Source organism: Clupea harengus, chromosome 12 (assembly GCF_900700415.2).
Source record: "Clupea harengus chromosome 12, Ch_v2.0.2, whole genome shotgun sequence".
NCBI classification, from domain to species: Eukaryota; Metazoa; Chordata; class Actinopteri; order Clupeiformes; family Clupeidae; genus Clupea; species Clupea harengus.
Window position 1 is genome coordinate 18065490 of NC_045163.1, and position 23001 is coordinate 18088490.

General features: G+C 45.1%; 1 protein-coding gene across 1 annotated transcript in view; it reads right to left on the bottom strand.

Moving 5' to 3' along the window:
• whrna (whirlin a) overlaps nucleotides 1–19988 on the bottom strand; it is a 90745-nt gene extending 70757 nt beyond the window's left edge. Inside the window, exon 1 of the mRNA XM_042709430.1 lies at nucleotides 18364–19988. Coding sequence (XP_042565364.1) covers nucleotides 18364–19083 — 720 coding nt within the window. The 5' untranslated portion in view covers nucleotides 19084–19988. The remainder of the gene's footprint in view (nucleotides 1–18363) is intronic.
• Nucleotides 19989–23001: the final 3013 nt, after the last annotated feature.

Genomic DNA, 23001 nt, shown 5'->3' on the forward strand with positions numbered 1-23001 from the left:
AAAAACCCTCGCAATGAACGGAGACTCTTTCCACTCTCTTATTTGATTTGTTAAGCTTCTCACAATCACATGACCTGGAATTGAGTAATGGATGAAGAAAAGCGGAGAGAAAAAAAAGAGACGTAGAGAGAGAGAAAGACATTTCCATTTGACACAGGAAGAATTTGATTATATTTAGCATGAATGATTACATTATACATTTTTACAAAGTAGGGGGTAAAGTAGATCAATTATAATAAAGACAATGTATTCTGATGTATTCTTGGCAACATAATGATTCATTTTGGCTGTAGTAATTGAGCCAGTTGTGCTGTTTGGAAGTGAGGTATGAGGTCCAATCCGTGAGCATAGCTACACTACATGGGTCAAACATCCTACTGAAGCCCTACATGCAGAATTATGTTGAACAATCCTACTAATTCAAAAGAAAATACCAACCAATGCATTTAGAGCAGAATTAGGCAGATTTCCATTGGCGATCAACATACAGAAAATAATTCTCAAATTCTGGATGCATTTACAAATAGGTCCTGCAGACACTCTGCATTTTAATGCAGCTCAAACTCTCAAGATCTCAACCCTGAAACCAAATTAGAATGTTATCGGGCCATGAAATCAATATATGAAGTGGAGGATTACCTCTTTGCCGTCAGAGATACAAAGCAGAGGCAGATCGTGACCAAGCACAGACTCAGTGACCACAGGCTAGCCAGAGAAAAAGGCAGACTAACAAAATCATAGTTGCCAAGAGAGAAAAGGATATGTGGTCCCTGTATGACAAGTGAGGTCAAATATCTATTATGACAGATTTGCTAGCCTACTTCCAGGGTTCCAAAATCTATGGGAACGGGGGGTATTGCCTGTCTTACTTGGATAAGGACAGACAGCAGCTAAATACATTACTGAGTGCCATCAACCCAGGGACAGTGCTTAGACACAACCATTGCACTGACACATGTACATACACCCATCCACACATCCACACCATTGCAAACACCATGCAAGAACATACTGCACACACACATTCATGCAAACAGGCGCACACACACAAACACAAACACACACATATACACACACACACACACACACACACACACACACACACTAGTTTGCTCATTTCAGATGCATATATCTATGTCTGCCATACCTTTGTATTCTGTAAACCTTGCGTTTAAATGTTCAAAAATTGTCATGCCAGTGCAGCTCATTTGAATTGAATTGAAAGAGAGAGAGAGAGAGGATGAGACAGATCTGTGTTACGGTACATGGCTTGGAGCCACAGGTTCTCCACTTCGACCATCGCCACGGCCATAAATAAAGCATGTATGTTCAGGCAGAAGCTTCTGATGACTTTATGGGCCCCATCTCCCCTCCCTAATTCATTACAAAGCAGGCCTTGACCTCCTATTAACGGAGGGAATCAAGTGTGTGTGTGCACATGTGTCTTGAATGTACCTTCACTTGTCATACATCATTGTGCTCCACAGACTCGCATCGACTATTAGTGACTCTTAGTGCCATCCCTTGCCCTGCTCCACACAGGCAGGGAGTTAGGGGGGCATTACTTACAGTTGCACGTTCATAACCAAAAGCTATGGTGATACAAAGACAAAAATGGAGAAAAAGACTGATACGGAACACAGACAGAGAATACCTTCAGGGGGCAGATTCGCTGGTGTGCTGTTAAACGAGCAATTAGGCTCTTCACCTGGGAAACTGACTTAAATCGGACTCTGCCGCTGGGACTCGGCGTGGGATGGCACAAACCAGGGCCACTTGGGCCGCAATCATCTTCATCAGCGCACGTAATAGTAGCCGCCGTTTAGTAACCGCGCCCCAGCAACGTCAACACAGCTGCAGATCTCACCCACATCATCTTATGGAGAGCCCCAAATGCACCGCAATTAGGGGAGCGAGGGACAAAAAGAGAGAGAGAGAGAAAGATAGAGGAAGAGAGAGAAGAGGGACGGCATGGGGGGTGTGTGGAGAGAAGTGAAGAGGAGATGGGCGCCGAAGGGGTCTTTTGAAGTGCCATCGTGTTTCATAAACACAGGAGGCTATATGGAGTGGAGCGGGCAGACACCACATCGCCGCGAGCCATTTGACAGGAGTGGAGTGCGGGGAGATGGAGAGGAGAGAGAGAAACAAAGAGGTGGGAGAGGGAGAGAGAGAGAGAGAATGAGAAAAAGGGAGAGAAACAGAGAAGAGAGAGAGAACGAGATCGAGAGGATGCTATTTATAGAAAGCTTTGAGAGGAATGGGAGCAAGAGAATCATCAAGCGCTCTCTGTGTTGTCCACGTCAGAAGAGGACTCGCTCACCTGAACTGACCAAAAAAAACAAGCCTTTTTTGGTCTTTCTGTCTTTCTGCCTTTTGTCTTTGGACTTTCTGTCCACTTGGCCGGGCTTGACTGTGTCTGCGTAGAAGACACAACAGTTGCCGTCTCACTTAATCTCCCACCTGAGAGATGTTACAATTACATTACCCCCCCTGGGATACAACCCACTCCGTCTCAGAGAGTCAGAGACACATTACGCAGCATCGAGACGACCAGAACTGACCTTGGTCTCAATGTGGCCGGGACTGATGAGCGCCTCTTGTGCATATTAAACCTCATAAACGAATCCGACACCTTGTGTGGGCAGACCTCAAAGTTACGCTGCACATTTGAACAGAGAACACCAATAGTGAGTGCTTCTATTAGGCTGTAAGCAGATTTTAGGAAGAACACAAGTCTTGTTATCGTCAGCTCTCTACTATACTCAGCATCGAGATATCAACACGCTGTCCCCAGACATTCGCTCTCATCTCAAGGTGCCACAAAGTCGCGAAGTAACAACTCCTACAAACACCTTCATTGTCTGAGCCTCACTCAATAAAACTCTTTGTCTTCCCTCATTCACTCGCATCGACTCAAACAGCATTCCACATCAAAGCAATTTACATTGGCTTGATCATTTTGCCAGACAGAAAAAAGTCTTTCAGAAAGCTCCTGCGCACAACAGAAAGCCTCTGACCATTCTCAAGGAAAAAACAAATGGAGGATGAGCTACTGGCATTAATGGGCAGATACGGGTGGCAGGGGGATGAAGCAAAATCAGCAAAGCAGACAGTCTGCGCTGTTCTCACACAAAAGCCTAATCTGATTAGCTGGAGGATACTATGCTCCTTTGTGCACGGGAGGTCACGTGACCTGCTAATACCACACCGGCGCAGGCCTGAGTGGAACCTCCAGGCTTCTGCTGAGGGAAGTAAACATAACCCAGACACTACCTCCGTCTGAGAGAGAGAGAGAGAGAACAAGAGTAATGGACACTTAACAACTTATGGGAGGGGGAAAAAGTGAATTTCAATGAACTATGGAGGGAGAGAAAGAGAGAGAGAGAGCGAGAGAGAGAGAGAGAGCGAGAGAGAAAGAGAGAGAGAGAGAGAGATAAAGAGAGAGAGAGAGAGAGAGAAGGGGGGGTTGAAACAAACAGGCTGAGCCTCGGGGTAGTACCTAATCCTGTTTAATTAACTAAAAATCCTCCAGCATTTCATCAAAGCTTACACCGGAGGGGAGAGAGGAAGTAAGGAGGGAGGAACAGAGGGAGAGAGGGAGAGAGGGAGAGAGAGAGCGACGGAGAGAAAAAGCTGACAGATTGCGGGGGATGTCATTTTAAAAGCATCTGCTGACCTTATCTCGAGCCCCTCTAAGAGCTAACAAGAAGGAACACCTGGCAGCTCCTGTCCTGAGTGAAGGTGTGTGTGTGTGTGTGTGTGTGTGTGTGTGTGTGTGTGTGTGTGTGTGTCTGTGTGTGTGTGTGTCTGCGTGTGTATGCAACCCTGACATTTGTGTCCATCCAAATGTCTCTTTCTGTGTGTGCAGGTCTGCAAATATAGGTACTCCTTATGTGTATGTTGTGTATATCTTTGTGAGTGTATGTGTGAACTCATGTTAGTGTGTGTGTGTGTGTGTGTGTGTGTGTGTGTGTGTGTGTATGTGTGTGTGTTTTGTGTGTGTGTGTGTCCATACATCCTGTGGCGTGTAAGGAGACTCTGAGTACCTCTTAACCCCACACACAGCGCTGACAGGCCCTCGTTGTGTGTGTGGCTTGTTTGCCGCCTCTGCTCTGACACTTCAGTGGCGCCCTTTGAACCGACCAGAGAGGTGTCTCTCCTCTAGCTCAGCTGCTCAACAGGATATGGAACGCTGTTTCAATAGCAGTTATTATGATGGAGAGGTTTCTCCTTTGAATGTGTGACTTTTTGTTTCAGTCGCTTGTGTTAACCAACCTGTTCATCAATATAAGCACACTACCAGGCTTCATACAAATATGTGACACACAAATATAAATATAAACACACAAGTATGGACAGATACACACACATCCTTACACCACGCATTCATACAAACACACACACACACACACACACACACACAAAGTGAATTTCCTTTGATTCAGTTACTCAATGAACTATGGAGGGAGAGAAGGAGAGAAAGAGGGGCCTTTTGACTTCTAAAACACCATTTGAAAACAATCGAAGAACACAAACAAAATCTGCCCCTTTCACCAGTTGAAAACAAGCCTCCCAAATTCATTAATAATCATAACTATGCCCTTCTTCACACACCACTGAACCGCTCTCTCTGAACCGAGCCACATTTGCTGGTTGAACACATACACCACTATTCTTGTTTCCACCAGAGATTTAAACATGGATATCATGTCTGTATCCTGGCCTTGCCTAGCAAAGAAATTGGCCATCATATACCGCTCATACCAAATCCTGCCTGTGCCCACAACTGAACACAAACAGTTTTTGTAAATATTAACCCCAGCTTCCACCTTTCCCAGTACAACAAAAAAAAAGGTGCTAGCTGTGCACATTCACAGACAAGGTGAAACTCAGTATCAGTAATGCTACACTAAGGGCAGATGGTTGATACTCCCTCACTAAATCTACATTTCACTAATCACTACATTTGTTGCAATTGTACAATGTAGCAATCTTCACCTGTCACCTGACCTTTCACCTGTCACCTGACCTTTTGGGCAATGCAAAGGAGCTGTTGCCACTGGTCCGGTCATGGTCGACAGACTCCCTCAAAGTTTGGGGCAAGGAAGTTTTAAGACTACCCAGCAACCCACTGACCAACCTAACTGACCTGAGTCCAACCTGCTCGGCTATTTAGCTATGGAGTTTGCCACACCCTCTCAGACAGATCAAGTAGATCAACTAATCTAATGATCCCCGATTTCACGAAACTATTAATTACTGATTCTGCTAACCCCTGCTGGATCTTAAAGAGAGGATTACAAAAGAGAAAAAAAAGAGAGAGAGAGAGAGAGAGATAGACAGAGAGAGAGAGAGCATATCTCTACACACAGGTGTATTGCTTTATCCATCCATGAGAAGATTCTTCTCAATACTGTCACCAGCCATCTTGTGAGCCTGAACAAACACTACTTTCCTCCTCCTTTTCCCCCATTGCCTCCATCCATCCCTCCGCTCACCCTTCATCTCTCTCTTGTCAGCGCTCTGTCACTCCGCTGACAAGCCTTCATCTGATTCATCCTCTCTTTTGCTGGGGCTGCAGGACTGATCCCGACAGCCCCAGTTTCTCATCCCCCCCCTCCCCTCTCTCCCCTCACGCTCTTCCCCCTCTCCCTCTCTCTTCTTATTTCCCAAGAGCCATCTATCACTCCCTCCTTACCCCATTCAAGGCCACGAGGAAGGGGTAAAGAGCGCGACAGAAAGAGAGAGAGAAAGAGAGAGAGAGAGAGAGAGAGTGAGAGAAAGACAGAGAGAGAGGCAGATCTGTCAACGTCAGACCTCCAGCATCTCTCCCGGCTCGCAGGTAAACCTTTAATCTGCTCCCTGCCTGCCTTTTAACCCTTAGGGTTTTCTCTCTGGGGCCCACGGGGATGATTTACGGTGGGTGTGCGAGTGTGAGAGGGATATTCACTCTGTGTCAGATTAGAGTATCTGTGCATATGCATGCATGTGTTCAAGGATGTGTGTTTGGGAGTAGTTTTGAGGAGGTAAGTAAGCAAGAAGGTGTGTGTGTGTGTGTGTCTTTTTGTGCATTAGTATGTATGACTGTGTCTTTCAGTGTGTGTATGTGTGTGTGTGTATGTGTGTGTGAGTGTGAGTGTGAGTGTGAGTGTGAGTGTGAGTGTGAGTGTGTGTGTGTGTGTGTGTGTGTGTGTGTGTGTGTGTGTGTGTGTGTGTGTGTGTGTGTGTGTGTGGCGGTGCAGCTGCCCACCTGACACCCCATCACACAGCTGCTCCTGTTATCCCTCAGGGAAGTCCTGCCAGTCACACATGGTTGCCATGAGGACCAGCATTGCTCAAAAATTGTGGTTAAAATTGCAGGGATTGCAGTTATACAATACAATAAAATCAATCGCAAATACAGCAAGAATTCCAAAGATTGGAAGGATTGCAAGATCGCAAAATCCTGGATGGATTGATTAGGTAGAGAAGTTAGGTAGAGAAGTAGACAGATGCAATGGAGACAATGACATACCTTGGTCTTTCACAAACGTATTAAAATCAAGACCCATTTTCAATATCTACATTGTCACAACTGCGGCTGCATTTAGTGTCGGGTTTATGTCTAGCTGTGGTGTGTCCAACAATGCCACAAGGACGTCCTGTGATGCGGTGGAAGAGTCATCTTAGCCTGTGACCCTGTTCAAGAAAGGTCAAGCACAGGGCCATGAGATGCCACCATCCAGCCGAGTGCCAGGTGGCCACCAGCAGCGTGGCACAGTGTGGTCTAGGAAAGGCACAGTCCAGCTCTGCCCAGTGTCAGGCGGGAGAGCCTGGCATCGTAAAGCACAGCATGCCAGCAGAGGCAGGTTAATAGGGGGGAAGGCCAAGGTTGGGACCTGCATTAACCGTCTGGCTTGCAGCCATTGTGATAGCACTCTAAAAAACTAAAATGTGAAACAGGACAGGCAGGCGAGTAGAAAGAGGGGGGGGGGGGGTGGGAGGGGTGCGACTGGAGTTGAGCTGTTTTATGTGCTTCTGCCAGCAAGAGCTGACGGGGTGATTCTCCTCAGTGTTCACTGGTGTGGTGGTGTGTGTGTGATTGTGTGTGTGTGATTGTGTGTGTGTGTGTGTGTGTGTGTGTGTGTGTGTGTGTGTGTGTGTGTGTGTGTGTGTGTGTGTGTGTGTGTGTGAGAGTGTGTGTGTGTGTGTGTGTGTGTGTGTGTGTGTGTGTGTGTGTATGATTTTTGTGTGCATGCTTGTGTATATGCAAGGGTCTATGCCACGGGTTTGCATTTCATCTATATTTAAATGTTTAGTTCAGATATCAGTTAAAAGGGGTTGTTCAATGGAGCATAATCATCATTGCAAGTGTAGCTTCCTTATGTGCTCGAGGTTATTCAGCTCAGTCATTCCAGATAACAAGAGAATATTAAGAAGATTTATGCATGGATTCAGGATAGGGATAATTACATATTTGGCTCCAACAGATAAAAGCATACTGAAAGCACATTTCCAAATGAATACACATCTCAGGGTGGAGTGTGGTTTCAAGGAAAGTTGAGGATTGTAAAGTTTACAAATGATACCAGATGACTCCGGATCAGATTTGGTCCGGATCCTGTCCACCTTTCCGGAAAATCTTTTAGCTCTTTTCTATTCCACGAGGAAGACCATTCATCAGTGCTTTCATTTCCGTTTACTGTAGTGTCGTGCCGAAAGGAAATTGGGTGTAGAGGAGAAAAAAAAGCGTGTAGGCCAATACAAAAGCACTGAATCCGTATAACTAGACTACAGACGTTCCGTTCCGTTTGACCTCTTTATCCCACCTTTAGTGAGATGCAGACCATCTGTTCATCCGATCTTTCCGACAAAGAAAACGTCAAACACTACTGTCATTTCATACACTGTGCATGCAATGGAAATCATACATCAAAAACCAAACTCGATTATCCCTATCCACGTGGTGCAGAGTTGGCCTCCATCACCTCGGCGCATTCTAATCCAACGCAGGCGGGGATTTTTATAATGAAACGAGGCGCCCTTGGCTGACCCAGACCGCATATTCCCAACACTGTCGCATTCATCTCCTCATTCCATAAGTCTGCTATAGATGCTAATATGCAACGTGTTTATGATATTAAATCTAGCCCCACTTGGGGAAAAATAATCTTGTGTCGGGCGTTAGAAAAGATTCCTACTTTAATCATCCCCCCAAAGAACATCCCTCCATCTCAAATCCTCTAACATCAGCAAACCTCACTCACGCTCTCTCTCACCATATCACGGACCAGAGATGTAATCACATTTTTCCATATGCCATCTATAACAGATCTCAGAAAAGTCAACACATATCATTGACCTATTCTAAGCCAAATACAATGTCTGAGCCCAGGACAACCCAGGAGAACCCTCCACTTATACCCCAGAGTAGAAAACGTTAACAGTCAATTGAACCTTCATTACAGAGCCTTAAAATATCTGTATTTCTTGTATAGGGGGGCTTTTCTAGCACGTCAATGACAGGATAGTGAAGATTGAAAGAAATGGGAAATAGACTTGCGGAATTACCTCAGGCCAGACTTGAACCTGGGTCCTACAGATAAAGACACAAGGAAAAACACTCAAACAGCTGGAGTATGATCTGCATGTACGCTTCTCTCACAGGGACATATTCTATGTGTGTGTGTGGATGTGTGTGCACGGAGGCCATGAGCAGTTGTTAAAAGTATCTTTGTGTATCATATCTGATCAAGTGGAACAGAAGACATATGATTCATACAAACACACACACACAATCATAAACACGTCCACTCCTGCACGTACAAATAAAAGTCTTATTCAGGAAGTCATAAAGGTGCACATACACGCTGTTCCACACACTCATAAAACATACACATGGTCTACAGATAACACACTGACTGCTCATATGGATGTGGATCAGATTTGGTGCACGGACACATGCATGGGCCTACACACACACATACACACACACACACACACACACACACACACACACACACACAGGATGTGTCCTTGTGAGAGAAGTCAGAGTTTATTTTCCTCAGGGGAGCAGCCGTTCTTCATTTATGCCGTAATGTCCCCAGCTAATCTCTTTCCCTCCACTTCATTCTCTTTTCTGTTCTCTCTCCTTACTGTTGTTTCTCTGTCTCTCTCTTTTTCTTTCTCTCTGTTCACAGCTCTTCCCCTCCCTCTGGTCTTTCTCCACCTTCGTCTCTTCCCTCTTTCCATCCTCAGTCTCTCCACCAAGGTCAGGGACTGGCCTGTGATGATCTGTTCTTGGCCATAAGTCTGGCTGGACGCTCATGTTGGCTCCTCAGTACTGACAGTCTGACCACCTCAGCAGCCAAGCCAGCTCGTCCCTCATGCTCCACAGGGCACTGAGAATGGCTCAGGGACATACTCTGCTGGTCCCAATTACCGACGGCACTGTGTGTGTGTGTGTGTGTGTGTGTGTGTGTGTGTGTGTGTGTGTGTGTGTGTGTGTGTGTGTGTGTGTGTGTGTGTGTGTGCGTGTGTCTGTGTGTAAGTATGTGTAGGTCTATGTGTAAAATGTACCAAGCATAAAATGAGCCCATAAAAAGCATTGGCTGATGCAAGGTAAGATACCTATAGATTGGCCCCGTAAAATGTGTGCTGCTGCTGCTGATCCAACAAGGATGTCACACTGGTGCATCGCACCCCACGGATCCGACATGTCAACAGCTGCTCCTGAAGGAAGTGCCAGACAGAATTGCAAACAAAACCACAATGGCGTCAATTATCCCCCGCCGCCGTGAAACAGCCAGACAGCATTTACTGATGTGACGCTTTCGGGGGAGACACATACGGTTTACTGTGTGCATTAAAGACAAGGTGCACACTGACAAAAAAAAAAGGAAAAAGAATGTGTGTCCTAGAGATTTTACTAGTCCTGTTGACAACAGCTGGCTTGCTTATCTTCATCTCCTAGACTACAGCCCTGTGCCAACAAAACACAGGCTCAAGAGATTCAAAAGAGACACACATTGTTTCACATATGAATAAACTGAAGAAAAGCTCTGGCATTCAAAGTTTACAACATCCGAACAGCTGGAGCCTGAAATTATCATGTGGTCATGAAGTAGTCTGCCAGTCAAAATATACAGAGGGACTAATGCCCAGAGAACTATAGGATTAAAAAAAACAGACATAATAAAATGTCCAATTGTTTCTGGACTTTTTATTGTGAATGCCAAGGAGTGTTTCTGCTTTTATTGTGGCCTGATTCTAATTACCACCATATCTGGTGGCTTATGGTGACCACTAAAGATGCCAAACTGCTGTGCCAGACGACCATGACATAACCTACTAACAACTTCCCTTGCCATGTTGAGTCTAATCTCAGTTCTACAGAACGCCTGACGTAATCCTTCAGCAAGACTGAAGGCCTCCACACAAGTGAAACATAAAAAAGGATACCATATAGTTGTGCCGTGTTTTTAAACACATGCGATCCTTGTTTACGTCTGAGGATTAAGAGGGCTGTTCTTTTGTTCTTAAGACTGCGTTCATCTGGTCAATAGGGGTGAATGGGTGGGGGTTTTCTTACACTGAAGGGCTTCATATTTAAGAGAGCCCTGCGGATCCAATTGACCCGCAGAACACCCATGGGAGTGGGTCATCGACAGATGTGTGTCCTGCGTCCCTTTTGTGACAGCTTCACGATTGAATGGGTCATCGCCGGAAGAGGCCATCTGTCAGGACGTGTGCTGGAGTATATAATCCCAGAAGATGGTGTTCTTGAGGAATACAGAGCCGGAGCTGATCCATCCGAGGGCTTGTGAGTGGGATTGCCGGTCAACATATGGGATTGTTCTTTTTCAGGAAACCGTTGTTTATGTATCTGTAACACCATACAGCGTTGTGCACGTACATATGAGAGGCCCCGGTTGACCGCTGGGATTGCGAGTCAACATATGGGATTGTTCTTTTTCTGGAAACCATTGTTTATGTATCTGTAACACCATACAGCATTGTGCACGTACATATGAGAGGCCCCGGTTGACCACTCAGGGAGGCATTTAAATCGATAGCCCTCACTCACTGAGGGGATTGCACACACGCCAATATTCACACGTGACTCGGAGATCGCCTGTGGCAAGCGGCAGCACAACATCAAGATCAATACGAACCTTCTAAATATACACAAGGGCAGGAGCAGTAGGCAAATGGAAGATGGATAGAGGGAAAAGAGAGATAAATGATGAGAGAGATATGTGTGTGTGTATGTGTGTGTGTGTGTGTGTGTGTGTCTGTGTGTGTTCTGCGGTGGTTTGTGGTCGTGCGGTGTGCCCAAGTCTTGGCACTGAATCAGCAGTTGAAGCCCGGCCTTGCCATAAGCCAGGCTTTGCATTCCGGACATGTGCACAGGTAACATGCACTCTAATCAAGTGAGGAAATCAGAGAGCGAAAGAAGAAGAGTGAGAAAGAGAAAGGAGGGAAGAGAGAGAGAGAATAAAGCCCACGGACATGAAATGGCCAAAGTCAAAGAAAAAAAACTATGTAAGAGAAGGAAAGAAAAAAAGAGGGATAGCACCTACTTCTCTCTCTATCTGTATCTCTCTGTGACACAATTACATTGTCACAGGTGGAGGCGTGCGGCGTGCCAGAACACCTGGTTAATAATTTACACTTTCCCCAATCCCTGATCAGGGTCCTCACCCGAGCCAATCAGTAGCCTGCAGCGGAATGGCTGGTCGGATTGGCTGCTTCTCAATCATGAATAGAACACGGCTTGATTAGGGATGCAAACGCTCTCCAGCATGCCCTTGTGCAAGGGGGAGGGGACACCCACTGTCATTTCCTCTCTCAGTCCCAGAATCGACAAGTGTGTGTATGTGTGTGTGTGTGTGTGTGTGTGTGTGTGTGTGTGTGTGTGTGTGTGTGTGTGTGTGTGTGGGAGTGTAACAGATGGTATGGACACACGGCAGGTAGGGGAGAGTAGGCGTATGCAGGTCAGGTCAAACTTCCGAGCCAGATCGCATTTCTAGAAAGCTCTCTCCCTAGTGACGGAGACAAACATGGCACCTGCATCAAAAGACTCAAAAGAGTCTCAATTCCACAGACAGAATACACACACACACACACACACACACAGTCACACACAAAAGGCCAGCATGTTTCCGCGACTCATCTATTTATAAAAGCAAGTAACAGCAGATGCAATAGGTTCCAAAGGAGCAGTGTGCGTTTGCTTTTGTCAATTTATTATTCTGGCTGTGGCCTTGGGTGTTGACAGAAGGATTTCCTAAGGGAGAAGTCCATTTCAGTTCCGCGTGAACAATATGTGAAATGCCCGCTTCAGTCTGTTTGCCAAGGAACAGTTCTAAGATGTGAGTCACCAGCTCTGAAATCAGCATATCTCTCTGACACTGACGTCCAACAAAAATGACTGAAAACAATAATAAACACAATTATTCATATTATTCATCCAGAATGTCAAATATTGCTGTGGCACAACACGTTTTGATAAAAAAAATGAAAGCCAAAAAACTTTTCGGCAAATGTTCCGGGTCTGCTGTGTCCCTGAGTTTAAGTAAGGATAGGGGATGCTGATACATTCACCTCTGAGGAGTCACAGTCTGTGACTCGTAGGATAATGGAGACTTATTGGATGGGCACACCTGAGTTAATGATGATGAACTCCTCTCCAACCACTCAGCAATCTGACTCAGCAAGAGGAAGGCAGAAGCTTCAAGATGAATGAGGGCCCTGCACCTTTGGAATGGCCCAGTAAACATTGGGCTTTAGTCACAGCGAATTAAGTCAATATTACCTTCGCTTTTTTTGTGGCTTTCTACTCCCTGCACTTTACTTTTTGTTCCAGCTCTTCGCTTTTGTCACTTCATTCCTCTCTCTCTTTTTATTCTCTTTCACTATCCCTCTGGTGTTTGATCACAACTCAAACCGTACACTCTCCAAGTGCTCCTGAAAAGACAGCCCATTAGGTAGGGGGGAACCCGCTCAATGTCAGTGCAAAACTTCAGCCTCTACCGTGATTTTCAGATCTATTCTGCGTTCTTATGTAACCCTGTTAGAGCACAGCCTTCTTCTTTACCTTTTCTGAAAGTTGTTAACAGCTCTGTGTCTGTCTGTCTCTCTCAGTAAGAGTGTGTGTGTGTGTGTATGTATATATGTGTGTGTATGCAAGTGTGTGTGTGGGCATGTTTGTTTGTCATATTCGTGGCATATGGATTTGCAAACAGCACGCTCCTCAGAGTCAAGGGAATGAACCGACGCAGCACTTCTCTCTTTTCATCCTGTTTTCCCTCTCCCTCTCTGATTTGTTTCTCCCTGTTCTGCTCCTCTCTCCGCAGGAAGAGTAGATTATCAGTCCACAAGAGGGGGGGCCTACCTCTTTCAACATCAAGACAGTAAGGCTGAGACCATGTGTGTGTCAGTGTCTGTCTGTTCCAAAGAGAGGAACAAAAGGACAGAAGGAATATTTGTGTGTGTGTGTCTGTGTGTGTGTGCATGCGTGCGTGTATGTGTGTAAGTGGTGTGTTGTGTGTGTGTCTGTGTGTGTGTGCATGCGTGCGTGCGTGTATGTGTGTAAGTGAGGTGTTGTGTGCGTGTGTGTCTGTGTGTGTGTGTGTGTGTGAGTGTGTGTGTGGGTGTATGTGTGAAAGTGGTGTGTTGTGTGTGTGTGTCTGTGTGTCTGTGTGTGTGTGTGTGTGTGTGCAGTGTATGTCTGTCAGTAAGTTCTGACCCAGAAAGATGAATAAAAGGAAATCTTCTCTGTGTGTGTGTGTGTGTGTGTGTGTGTGTGTGTGTGTGTGTGTGTGTGTGTGTGTGTGTGTACACATCAACACATTTTCACTAACTCAATTTTGTCCGGCACACCACTGCTGTGCGCCCGAATTGATTTGCACTGGCTTGAGTGCACGCCCTGTCAGAGCACACGATATGATTCAGGCTGACCCTAAGGACAGAGCGGGAGCACAGGGAAAACTGTGATTCAGAGTGGCTTCAGGCCCGGCCATCCGGCCCGCTGCAGGGAAGACGATGACTACACAAAAACCAACAGATCAAGACACCAATCTCCCAAATGCTCAGCTCACCCCTCTCACCACAGTGTTTTCAATTTGACAAATCTCAAAACGATCAGAGTGCTTCTCCTGATTAAGGAAATGTATTCTTAGCTGTATCAGAAAATACTTTTCCAATGAAAACGCAAAAGTCGCACACACACACACACACACACACACACACACACACACACACACACACACACACACACACGCACGCACGCACACACACACACACTTTTTTTGAATTCCCTGAAGGTGAAGCACCTTGTTGAAGGTTGATTGAATCTGCCCCAAATCCTTTTCCCCATGCGTCTGTCAGCTCTGTCCCATGAGAGGGCTGTCCTCGCGCTGTCACCCTGTCTCTGCATTCCCCTGGCCTCTCGCAGCACCCACCCACCCCCACCCTCCACATCCCATCCCTCCCTCCCCACTTGCGTGCCCTTGGGAGGGGAGAGAAGCAGGACTGTGCCCCTGACTCCCAGCCCACACACGGAGCCCCGGTAATCCATCAGCCCTGTAATCACAAGCCAACAGGAGCTCTATCACGGTCACTGCCAGATGACGGAGAGGATCACACGCGACAGTGGGAACAATCCTCACGAGAAAGCCAGCAGCAATATGTTTCCCATTCCACAGTCATGCATTTCATCCCCTAAATACCTGTGTCGTGAGCTGGAAGACTCTGGTAGAAGTTGAAGGTGATGCATTACGTTTTTGCAGTAAAAAAAATAACATAGAGCTTGTTCTACACGGCAATGGTATCATTCTAACCATTAAGTAAAACAGACATTGCATGCAATGATCTATGATAAATGTTTTTTTGTAATAGGTCAGTTATTGTTTGTTTCCTGTGTATTTATTTTAAGTGTTATTTTTGTATTAGTCCATAATAACAATCCAATTAAAGCTACAAATCTAGAACACTTAGAGAGAGTCCTTTACACCTATCACACCTTTGGATAAACACTTTCCACCTTAAAGCTGTACATGTAAAAACTTATAAACAACATAAATTCTGGGACTGTAAGTAGTCTTCAATATTGAAAAGTAAGAAATATATATATATATATATATATATATATATAAAATATATATAACCATTGAGTACGCTGATATCACTGCTTGGATAGTGTGTAGCTCAATTTTTTCTCTTGCCCAATGTTATGGGCATGTACTCATTCAATAAGGCAATTTAAATGGATTGAGCGGAGCTGTTCATTAGGGGGTGACCTTATAAGCGGGTGAAACAGCACATTTCTGAGGTGCGGGGAGGGCGAGGCTTGGATACACCACATGCATTCAATTCAGGTGATATATTGCAGGCTGCTTTGACAAATACAGCCCAGCAGTCCATTGTAAACTAATTAGGCTGTCACAATGGAGTGGCTTTGGCAGAATGACCACAAGAGGGACATTGACTGAGCGATATGTGTCAGCCCCTCTGGATTTGAGTCACTGAATAAGAAAGAGACAGAGTGAGAAAGAAGGAAGAAGAAAGAGAGAGAGAGAGAGAGAGAAAGAGAGAGAGAGAGAGAGAGAGAGAGAGAGAGAAAGGGAGAGAGAGAGAGAGACCATCCTGGTTTGACTTCCCCTGTCCCAGTGTTCAAAGCCATAAATTGGGTTGTCTAAAGGATTTGACTCCACTTCTCCTCTCATTTTTCTGACTCCCCTGACGTGGGTAAACATTTGGTAATTAATCAGCTCTTAGCACCACGGCAACAAAGGCAAGGGAATCAACCCCTCCACTGAGCTTCATGGGGCTTAATTAAAGCACCTGATGAATTATTTAGGTCAAATTAAAACAGCGAGGTGCGGGAGCGACTGCAGAAAGGCACCGGCACTCAAGCCCCAAAACACTCATCTGTTTGGGCTTCCATCGGTTGGGAACTCTCAAGGAGTCATCCTCCACGGCAGGCAACAACATACCACACATTTCCAAACAACTCCCTGTAGACTAAAATACGAGCAGGTCTGTGTAACAAGGTCTGTAAACAACTCTGTGCGATAAATTCGGTTTACAAGACCGCTTCACTCACCGCGCTTGCTTAGAGTACAGACCTTACGAGGAACTGAACTGAGCAGGAAACCGTCATAAAGCTTAGACTATGCTTACAATCCTTTCCTTCGACTTCAGTTAGGGACAGTGAGGACCGGCATTAGAAGTAAGATGAGCAGGGCCAAGAGAAGAAATAGGAGACAGAAAATAAAGAGAAAGAGCGAGAGAGACAGAAGGAGAGAGACAGAGGGAGAGAGAGAGAGAGCGAAACATGCATGCTGAAATCATGTGCTGAAAGGCCTTCCCTTCAGACAAGGAGCTGTAGTGAGAGAGGGAAAGGTAGAGGGCCTGAAGAGTGAGAGGGCGGGAGAGAGAGAGAGAGAGCTTGGGAGAGAGAGAGAGAGAGAGAGAGAGAGAGAGAGATAGCATGAGCCCACAGCCATTTATCTCTTCCTCCCGTAGGTAGGCAGGCACCGAGCGCCCTGAAGATTGGCCTACCCATCATGATCCGCCAACGGGCAACACACAGCCTCAATACACCCCAACCATGACAGCAAGGCACCTCCAACCCACCCCCACCTCATCCAGTATCTCTGCCTTCTATCCCAGTCAGGTGCACCCTGGGCCCTTGGGCTGGAAAGATAACATCAGCCTGGTGAGCAGCTTTCCTGCTTTCTTCACCTGGGGGTCTTTATGCATTTATTCTGCCATGATTTACTGGAGAAGATGTGTTGTGTATTGAAGCTTCAAAGGCCACCACACTATTAGGCACATAGAGCTGGTAAACATCATACTGTGTTTTGTGTGTTGTAAAGACACTGAAGTGCTAGCAGTTCACACAAATGCCTTTATATACCTCTGCTTAGGCCTCTCCTTCTTCGTCTGTCTTTGCAGCAGGCTTTTAATGTCTTTGGGTGTCTCCCCAGTTCTTTGCCCACTCTGTTCTGTCTTTCTCTTGCCAGCTCTTTAATCCTATCTGTGGCCAGCGCCAGAGCCCAGATGTGCCTCTATCAGCTTCCATCAGCACCACGTGTGTGAGCGACAACACAGAGGGCTGTCCAGTCAAAAAGGTGGTCCGAACACAAGGAGATACAAGTGCACACACACACACACACACACACACACACACACACTCACACATATACAAAGACAGAGAGAGAGAGAGTGAGAGAGAGAAAGCGAATGAGAGAAAGAGAGAGATCAATATGATTTACTGACAGACACCCTGGCTCTTTCCCCCTACTTCCTCCCTCCCACCCGCTCACACTCATGTGGCAGGACAATCTACACCACATCAGCCATATTGCTAGTGTTCCAGCACAGGGTTGGACTGCAGAGAGGACAAGGCATGGTGCAGCACTGAATTCAAAGGCCAGGCAACAAGCTGAGGAGAGCTGGCTGCCAGAAGGCACCGTTTCAGTGTGATAAACTGTAAACATTATTTGAAATGTTTGTCCTGCACACTGACTTCTGTGTGAAGTGCTATAATAGAGGGAGGTTTATATACTGAAAGTCTGCTCTCGTTTACATGCGTGGCAGCATTTAATTCGTAATGAAAATGGATCCTCTGCATCCTCTGCTATTCTGTGTCGCTTATAAGTACACATTTCCATTGTACAGCTTTCCATTTCAGGACCATGGACAGCAGTCATATAATAGATTTAACGTAGCATAAAATCAGACCCATATAATTTCCTTAGGACAAAATTAGGTTAATAATTTACTTAGGGATACAAACTGGATCTCACCTAGTACTGACTAGTATAACAAATTCTTAAGTTCAAGGTTAATTTATGAGAAAAATGTGCCTTATAGTAAAAAACTCGGCCAGGCAGGTCAAGATTAACAACGCCTAACCAAAACAATCTGTGCTTCAGTCGAACATCCGCATCCTGTAATTCCAGATATAAATCATAGCCTTCTGTCGAGAGGAAATTATCCTTTTAGCTGGTGACCTCAAGTAGAAAACCACCTATTCAAACTGCATGGGGTATGAGAATCACACTACCATAGAATAGCACACGACCAATATGATTGTGTCTTCGAGGCTTGAAATTCAGGGGACGTAACTTATTTTTAGAATGAAAGTGCAGGTAACACACTACTGTGGCCATAGTATGACGAATCTCCGGAAATTGAAATGCATTGTTAGGTTCCTTCAGTTCTGGCTTAAAAGCCATTGGTAGAATACAGCCTGTCATGGAAGACTAAAGAGCATGAAATACAAAAAGCCACAGATGTCGCTGATGTAGACAAATAACTAAAAGACTAGAGAACATATAACTCATAATGAGACACGGACACACACACACTTACCTTCACAGCCTCAGCATGTGTCAGATTCTCGAACACTTTGTCGTTAACTTTCATGATCTGATCACCGACCCTCAAGCCCTCTTTCTCGGCGAGGGAACCAGGTTCCACCAGCGACACATAGATCCCGACACCATGCTCGGAACCTCCACGGATGCTGAAACCTAAACCCTCGTTGCTCTTGTGCCGCCTGAGGGTCACCTGTCGGAGCTCTCCTGGGGGTTCGTGCAGGAATCGACTGCCGAGCAGCGGCACCAGAGTAGTACCCCCGTCGCTGCTGGTGCTGGCGGTGTCTGGAGACCCTCGTAGAGCCACTTGCGATGGATAGACCGTGGCGAGAGTGGGACTCGCATTAGCAACTTCCCGAGCTGGTTCGGGGCTGCCATTGCTCGCCACTAAATCCGATTTTAAGTATAGACCCTCCGAGGTGTACTGGTCAAACAAAAGCTGGTCCGAGCGTGGAATGACCAGCCGTAACATGGGTAACAGTTGGCGTTTACTGGGAGCGTTGAGGATGACTTTAAGCGTCTGAACCAGGTCGTAGACGTTGCGCTTGGAGTGATACACATTAAGACAGTGGATAAACTGTTCCCGCTCGAACTCATTGAGCAGTAGGTTGAGTGCGTTGTGCAGCTTTTTGACGTTGACTGACAACGAGCGGGCACTGGACGCCACCGAGTTCACCGAGGAACTCAGCGACATGCGATCCAGATCCGTGCTCATCCTAGAACGCTACCGGGACCACGGTGCGACGCTGAAGCCGAGCAAGCATTGACGTGATGTAAGAGACTGCCGTCGGTCAGCAACTCCGAAGCGACTTACTGAACGAAAACTCCTGGCCGTAGTCCTCATAAAATGACATGCTTACCAAAGTTGTCTAACCCAAATAGCTTTCAAGTCTAATTATGCAAAATTTAAATAGGCCCACATTTAATCTGATGTAAAATATAGTCTACAGTTTTAAAATATAGTCTACAGTTTTAGTCTATAGTCCTGAATAAACAGAATCATTGTACATGCCAGGAAAGCGTTATAAACGGGCTAACTAAAACAGCACTAACTTTTAAAATTCTTACACAAGCACACAACATTCAAATAAGGTTTTTTCCGGCATTCAAACCAGCGTTGACCAAGGTGTCGTGTGTTCGTGCATACGGGAGTCAAGTAGCCTCCAAACTGCTTCTCCAATATCTTTGGCGAAAGCGTCGTCCACACCGATAATGAAAGACAAGTCAGGGTGCGTATGCCTTTAGAACTGGTATATAAAAGCGAAATATTTCCTCAGCCTTTTCTATTTTTTCTCACCAGAAATGCGCAAAGTCCCCTCTCCTGTGTTTCCCTGCTGTATTATAGTAGTATATATGAAGACGAGAGGTGCCGTTTCTTTTGAGCATGAAGCTACATTCATCGAAGAAAAAAGTACATACAACTTTTAAAAACGATCATAAATCCGAAGGCAAATGCTTTTTTGTTTCCTTTTGTCTTTGTGTTGTATTCTTCTGTTATGTTATTCCTTTGAGAGATGTAGTTGCAAAGGTAAATGGACAAGTCCCTGTGTTGCGCTCTCCCCGTCAGCTTTTCAATACTATCCACTGGACTGCGCTTCGAAGTCTCGAGCTAAACCGTGGCTGCGCAGGAAATGACGCAACGACATGTCGCTCTTGAGTTGCCTAGTAACCAACAACATGTTCACATTCGGCGTGGAGCTAATTTAGGCTTCGTTCACCGGCTATATATGGTTTACTTCATTTAGGTAGTGCATCAGAGTCATCCCTTTAAATATTTCTAAACTGCCATACTCATAAGTCAGTAAGTGCCTCACACAGGCTACATTGCTGCACAGAGCAAGTCATTCTTGTTTAATGCACTGACCCTAGATATCCCATGGCAACATGGCACAACATGCTGCAACACATTAGGCCTAATCAAATTAACATCAAAGTATAATCAAATGTTTTCAAGATGCTCTTACAACAGAGGATGACCCTTCTCCCATAAAGAAATAGTTACTAAACATAATGCCCACTCCAGAGCAAACGCATCTTTAAAATATTTAGCTATCGTTAAACATTTCAATTTTACATCCATGAAAATGTTTTCCTTTTGATTGGGGTGTTGGTTGTTTGCAATGTAGTTAGTCTTTGCTTACATTGGTAACTTTTAAGAGAAATGTCATGTGCAGCCTCAGTGCAGATATTAACAGCCCCGCCATATCAAGCTTGGATTAGGGCCTTCTGAGAGCGCTTCATCTCCGCTGAGTTTGACTGGCAGGGCCTGAAATAATGAGCACAGGGCTCTGCCTCCCGCCCGCCAGCCATCCAGGGGTCCAGGTTATCACTTGCAAATCTGCAGGATTCCCAAGTTGTCTGAGGGATCGCAGTCTACCTGGCAAAAGCTCATTTGAAAGGAGATAATGAGGAATTTAGTCATTTTGTCTGAGCTGTCAGAGTGCTGGTGACTCAGTGTGTGTGTGTGTGTGTGTGTGTGTGTGTGTCTGTGTGTTGGGGAGGGGGGTTGAAATGATTGATGTAGGTAATTAAGAGACGGAGGACTTGATGGCAGACAGCAAAAGCAAACAAATTTACGAAAAGAAAGGAGCGCTCCCTCAATTGACTGCCAGATTTAAAGACAAAAGTAGCGCCATTCAGCTGAAAGAGAAAAAAAAACAGAGAACAAAGGTAATTAGCACCTCTGCTATCAGCACTACTAATGGTTATGGCTATCTGTCTTATTTTAGCTTCCACTGCAGAGAGCTGCACCTCTCCGTGACTGTGGTGCATGTCAAATCGCCTATGGAGTGCAACGGCCTTCCTGGATGCACACCCAATTTGACAAGAAAATGGGTTTTACTGTGCTCTTCGGACATGAGTGACAGCGGTATGGAGGTAACTAATGATGAGTCTGTGTTCGTGTGTGTGCATGTGTGTGCATGTGTGCGCGTGTGTGAAGGGGTAGGAGTGTGTGGAGCGAGATGAGTGAGAGAGCGGACACACACACACACACACACACACACACACACACATTTGGATGAATAAGCTTGGACTAAGATAGCCTTTGGAAATGAGGGAAGATATGCGGCAGCCTAGACACATGAAAATTATCTTGACCGCTGTCTCATTATTCTAATCACCCAGCACTGAGAAAAAGAGACTTAAGTCAAGTGCTTTATGTAATAGGCTTAGCCAAGGATGACTCACCTGGAATCACCAGTTTTGCACAGTTGCAAAGTGACTCTCTCTCTCTCACACACACACACACACACACACACACACACACACACACACACACACACACACACACACACACACACACACACACACACACACACACACACACACACACACCTGACTAATATGAGCAGCATTACGATTGGACAGAGACAACCTAAACACATTCACAGATCAGTGGTAATGGTTTTGATCTGTGAATCTATCATCCCATCACATTAGAGGAAAAAAAATCACATACCACAAAATAATAGAAGAGAATAGAAGAAAGCCTATAACAATTGGTTGCATTGTTTCCTTGTTCAAGTATTGGTCTAAAATGTCTGATAGAACTATTGATTTTTAACATTCTACTTATTCTTTGATTAGTATTGAAAAGTATTTAGCCAAACCTGTGAGACTAGGTTGAGTAATTCCAAATACACACAGAGTAGAAGGAGATTTTAGACTCCATATTAGCTGAGATGTACATCTGCATCGCTAGGCAGTAAATATACTCTTACGCGGTTTAATTTGCCGTGCACCTCTGCAGAAACATAAGCTATATTACTTCATGGGTCACGCTTCCAGATGACAGTTTTCTAAATTACATGTAGAGATGTTGATTTGTCGACCTCTGTGTACCAGCGGTGTCACATCATTGAATTACAAAGATAATTTACCTGGTCCACCAGTTTCCGTATAGATTAGGGGGGAGAGGGGTTGGTTTGAACACAGTTAATGTCGATACCACTACAGGGTACTGCCACAAAAGAATTACATTAAAATCATTGACTTCTTGGCCTGAACACATCCATTCTGTCAAAACATCTGAAGGTCACTAACCGTTGAGGTGAGGACAACTTTTAAATTTTCAGTGTAAAAAAATAAAAGCCCCCCTCACTAAATACATTATAGAACTGTGTTATATAGAGATACCTGAAATGTATTATTCTCAGTTGATAGTGATAAGCTATATTTTGATAAGGAATTTGAAAGTCTGTGGTGAGTGATGCTAGCTAACTGGCTAACATCATTTTAGTCCAGAGGTGTGTCCTAATGTGGGTGGAGTTGATTGGCACACGGATTTAGTGTTTTAAATGAGAGAATGAAAGATCATAACTACTATTGTGTGAGCAAATGTTATTTTCTTGAAATGGTAATTAATGAAAAGGTAAATTACGAAAAACTGTTATTTGGTTAAAAAATTGAATATTTTCTGGTTCTGATTTGAATTAAATAAAATGATTTATATTTGCCATGTCAGTCTTTGTAAGTATAGCATTTCAAATCTGTGCCGGCCAACCCCATTGCATGTGCCAACCAACCCAATTGCATGTGCCAACCAATCTCAGTGCTGGGGCTGGATGGCACAAGCGCACAAGCGTAAATGTCTTTACTCATGAATAAATCATTTTAGGAACATTAAATGTAT